The sequence below is a fragment of the Hippocampus comes genome, unplaced genomic scaffold (assembly GCF_001891065.2).
Source record: "Hippocampus comes isolate QL1 unplaced genomic scaffold, H_comes_QL1_v1.1 scaffold295, whole genome shotgun sequence".
Taxonomy (NCBI): Eukaryota; Metazoa; Chordata; class Actinopteri; order Syngnathiformes; family Syngnathidae; genus Hippocampus; species Hippocampus comes.
Window position 1 is genome coordinate 682,650 of NW_017804848.1, and position 4,677 is coordinate 687,326.

At 62.1% G+C, this 4,677-nt stretch overlaps 1 protein-coding gene across 3 annotated transcripts in view; it reads left to right on the top strand.

Annotated features, from left to right (window-relative positions):
• The window catches only part of mdga2a (MAM domain containing glycosylphosphatidylinositol anchor 2a), a 32,207-nt gene that overhangs the window by 22,942 nt on the left and 4,588 nt on the right, over positions 1 to 4,677 (top strand). Inside the window, exons 2-10 of one of the 3 annotated variants that reach the window (XM_019879037.1) lie at positions 805 to 944; positions 1,361 to 1,535; positions 1,614 to 1,810; positions 1,894 to 2,026; positions 2,129 to 2,401; positions 2,733 to 3,062; positions 3,140 to 3,271; positions 3,335 to 3,487; positions 3,684 to 3,956. In XM_019879037.1, coding sequence (XP_019734596.1) covers positions 805 to 944; positions 1,361 to 1,535; positions 1,614 to 1,810; positions 1,894 to 2,026; positions 2,129 to 2,401; positions 2,733 to 3,062; positions 3,140 to 3,271; positions 3,335 to 3,487; positions 3,684 to 3,956 — 1,806 coding nt within the window. Of the gene's footprint in view, positions 1 to 804; positions 945 to 1,360; positions 1,536 to 1,613; positions 1,811 to 1,893; positions 2,027 to 2,128; positions 2,402 to 2,732; positions 3,063 to 3,139; positions 3,488 to 3,683; positions 3,957 to 4,677 lie in introns of all 3 variants that reach the window. The other 2 variants (XM_019879027.1, XM_019879019.1) reach the window with 2 other exon arrangements.

Below are 4,677 nucleotides of genomic sequence, written 5' to 3' on the forward strand. Positions count from 1 at the left end.
GGGGGGAGTCGAGTAGGAGTGAAGGGAAGGAGTGATGTTGGCGAGGGGAGGAGGGTGGGGGTGGGGGGGAGTCTTATGTAACGCCGCCACAGACCGAGGAGAAGGTGTGACACCCCCGAAGAGCCCCAAATCAGCTGACCTGGGATCGCACCGCTTCTGCTTTGCTTGGGAAAGGCCGCAGGGAGCCAAGCGCGCTCGCGTGCGTGCCTGCGCGTGTGACGTCAGCAGTCAGAGGAGATCAAAAAAAAAAAAAAAAAAAGAAGAAAAAAAAATGCCAATCTAAAAATAGAAGAGCCAAAGTAGGACATCCTTGCAGGCCCCTCCCCCTCTCACTTTCACCTTCATCCTCTTGCTCGTCTTCCTCGCAGCCGCGCAATCATTTCGATTTCGTTTGCGTCACAATTTGGTCTGCCCCCGCCCTCACTTACTTGACAAGAGGGTACTTCGCTTTCCATTCGAGTACTTGTATGTGTGTGTGTGTGTGTGTTTTCTGTGCTTCCTGTCCCGTGACATCACTTCCCATTGGACGTCAAGTGGACTTTTTGCACCCGACGCCGCCAAATGCTTGCATCACCCACATGTCACGGTGAAGTCACTGGGGGGGGGGGTCATATCCTTGATGTCATCAGATTATTTTTCCATGCAGGCAATCGGGCGATGCGTTGCCATAGCGATGGGCACAAAGCCAAAACCCAAACGTGACGTCTCAGCAGAGCAAGAAGCATTTCTCTTTTCTGCTTTCAAGGTGAAAATGCTTGTGTGTGTGTGTGTGTGTGTGTGTGTGTGTGTGTGTGTGTTGGGCAGCGCCACCTAGCGTTCGCATCGTGCACTCGGGACAAGCCTGCAACGTGGAGGAGGAACGCCACAGCGAGCGAGTCTACACCATCAGAGAAGGCGAAACGCTGGAACTGGTCTGCCTGGTGACCGGACACCCGCGACCGCAGGTCAGCGGGCCTCGCGCGCCGGCGGCCGCATAGAAGGGGGGGAGGGGGGGGCTGCGGGAGCTGTCGGAGACCGGACGCTTTTTTGGAAATCTTTTTTTGTGACGCCAATTTCAACTTCAAGCGGGCTCCAGTTGGGAGGACGAGTCACGTGACTGCTTTTGGGCTCCGGTTGGCATCGCGCGGCGGCGGCCTGGCGGCAGCGTGTCAGACACGTTGCCGGAACGTTCCGGCCAATGACGCGACGCCTCGGACTCCTCCTTTGCTTGGTCTTTTTGCCGCCGGCTTTCTCCGCTTTGCTAGTTGTCGTTACGGAAGCTCAAAGTAGATCCGTCGTCGGCACGCGGCGTACGTGCACGCGGAAAGGATCGGTTCGGATGGAAGCGGCTCCTTTGGCTCACTTCCTGTTCTCGCCACAGGTGCGCTGGACCAAGACCGCAGGAGCAGGTTCGGAGCGCCAAGGCGACTCCGGGGCGCACAACGACACGTTGAAGATCGAGAGCATCGACCGGCACCAAGGGGGCCGCTACTACTGCAAGGCCGACAACGGCATGGGGACCCCCGCCATCCGATCCATCCGAGTGGACGTGTACTGTGAGGACGCCGGCCGTCTCTTCGAGCGGCTTCTCGTGCCGCGCGATGCCTGACGGCCGCGGCCGCGTGTGTTGCCAGTTCTGGACGAGCCGCTGATCACGGTGCACCAAAGCGTGGGCGACGCCAAGGAGCTGTTCTACTTCGAGAGGACGGTGTTCCTGCGCTGCGTGGCCGCGTCCAACCCGCCCGTGCACTACACGTGGAGGAGAGGTCGCCAGGTGCTGTCGCAGGGGGCCGACGCCGGCGTGGACATCTACGAGCCCTTCTTCACGCAGGTGCGCCCTCACGCGCGCTCGCGCGGCGGCGGCCCACCACGCGGCCTTTCGCCGGCGCACACGTCAACCTCGCCGTGTTTCAGGGCGAGACCAAGATCCTCAAGTTGAAGAACCTGCGTCCTCAGGACTACGCCAACTACACGTGCGTCGCCTCCGTCAGGAACGTGTGCCACATCGCCGACAAGATCGCGCACTTCGGCCTCAGCAACAGGACGGGTGCGGATGCGGATGCGGATGCGGATGCGGATGCGGGCGCTGTTGCCCACGCGTCGGGCGGGGCCGCTGACGGTTTGCGTTTTTTTTTTTTTTGTGCGGAAGCCCCGCCCTCCGTCAAGCTGCTCCTGGACGACCCGCTGGTGGTGAACCCCGGCGAGACGGCGACGCTGGTGTGCGCGGCGTCCGGCGGCGACCCCCCTCCCGCCCTCCGCTGGCTGCGTCCCGGCGGTGAGGCGCTCCCCAAGAGGAGCGTGAGCGAGGGCGGCGCGCTCACCATCCCCGCCGTCACCGTGGACGACGGCGGCGCCTACACCTGCCTGGCCGACAACAACGTGGGCAACGCGGCCAGGAAGTCGGCCAACGTCCTCGTTCGAGGTGCGGCCGCGCACGCCCACTCGCGTCGTTGTACCGTCGTCGTCCAGTGGGAGGAGCCACGCGGGCGCGCGTGACGCAAGTGCGGCCGTCCTTCGCGTTTCTCCGGAAAGTCTGAGAAGGAATCCAGCACGCCCGCACGTTGTGTAACGCGCCTTCAACATGCACACGCGCGCTTTTTGCAGCTATTTATGGACACGCCCACACACACAAACGCACGCCCACTTGTGCGGACACAAACGGGCTCACATCAACGCGTTTGTATCCGCAGACGAATCCCTGTTTTTTTTCCGTCTTCCCCGTTTGTGGCTCCAACTTGTCGCTTCTCGCTCAGGTCTGCGCAAGGCTCGCTTCTGGATCACTCCGGACCCGTACCACAACGACGACCACATCCAGATCGGGCGCGAGGTCAAGATCAGTTGCCAGGTAGAGGCCACGCCCCCCGAGGAGCTGCAATTCAACTGGCTGAAGAACGGCCGCCCGCTGCGCAGCTCGGAGCGAATGGTCATCACGCACTCGGACGCCGAGATGTCGCCGGGCGTCACCAACTTGGACATCATCGACCTCAAGTTCACCGATTTCGGAACGTACACCTGCGTGGCGTCGCTCAGGGACGGAGGGGCTCCCGAGATTAGCATCGACGTCAACATCTCGTCCACCACGGGTGAGCGCGGGGGGGTCGGGGGGCCGACCTCGGGGGCCCTTCCTAAAGCAGCCCTCGGGGCCTCCCCGTTGTTGCAGTTCCTCCTGAGCTGACGGTGCCCAGGGGGCGCTCTCACATCATCGCCCAGGAGGGCGAGGCGGTGGAGCTGCAGTGTTTGGTGTCGGGCAAACCCAAACCCGTCATCCTGTGGTCCCGCGTGGAGGACGGTCCCGCCGCCGTGGCGGCCGGCGAGGCGGCGGCGCCGGCGGGGCCGCCGCCGCCGCCGCCGCTATCCGAGGACGGCGCCCGCACGGAAAGCTACGACGGCGTGCTGAGGCTCGCCAACGTGACGCGGGAGATGGGCGGGACCTACCGTTGCCAGACCAGCCAGTACAACGGCTTCAACGTCAAACCCCGACAGGCGCTCGTGCAGCTCCTGGTGCAGTGTGGGTAACGCGCGGCGACGCGGCGCGATTCTTCATCCGGCCGATATTTACTCTTGAAAAAAAATCGGGCCCGCGTACGTATTGTCGAACTTGTGAAAAACACAGTTTCAAAACTCATCGGCGAGGGCAATTTGAGTCTGCCAAACGTCGGCCACGTAAGCTAATGTTGTTTGTGGGCGGCGGCGGCGTGGCGCAGTCCCGCCGGCGGTGGAGCCGACGTTCTCGGAGGTCCGCCAGGCTCTGGGCCGGGCCTTCTCGCTGACGTGCCGGCTGCTGCGCGCCCACCCGGCCCGCCTGCTGCGCTACGAGTGGAAGCTGGGCTCCCGCCTCCTGACCGTGGGCCAGTTCGACGAGCGGCGCGACGAGACGCACTACCAGGTGCGGGCGCTCAACCGCGAAGGCTACGGAGAGTACACGTGCGACATCAGCAACGAGGCCGGAGCGGGGAGATGCACCTTCCTGGTCACCGGTGAGTGGCGGCGCCGATCCCCGACGTGCCGTGTTTGCTGCTGCTCTCGTCCCGCTTCCTGTTTGGCGTTTGGCGCGTTTCCTGATTGCGACTCAACGCTTCCTGTTGCTGACTCAGAACTTCCCGTTTGATGTCAGCCATCTTGCCGGTGACTTTCGAACTTTTAACCGCAGGAGCGTAAGCTGAACTTCTGACCAATAATACGTCGGAGTGACATCATCACTCGCAGGTCATTAGCCGATGATGAACGTTAGCTTCTCTGAAAATATCCGCCACCGAGTCGCAACAGAAGATCCGACATTTATCCGCACGGGCTTACGTGTCACACACACACACACACACACACACACACACATGCACGCTCATGCCTCTGAGCTCCTCCCACCTGAAGTGTTAAATTGCAGCTCGGTGCGTGAGGATTTGAGTCGTCACTTTCTTTCCCGTCAGAAGCGACGACGTCTTCATGCATCGCATCTCAGGCAACCCGTCGCACCCTCGCGCCCGCCTGCACTTCAACCCTCCCCCCCCTCCTCCCCCGCGAAAGCTCCTTTGAGTTTGCTTGTCAGCATGTCGAGAGGCTTCCTGAGTTAAGCTTCTTAACGCCGCGCGGCGCTTTCGCAGCTTCTTTGAAGACGAAAAAGTCATCTCAGCGCTGCTGCGGGTTGAAGGTCGGGATGGTCATGGGGGGGGGGGGGGGGCGCCGTGGGGGGCGCAGGGCGGA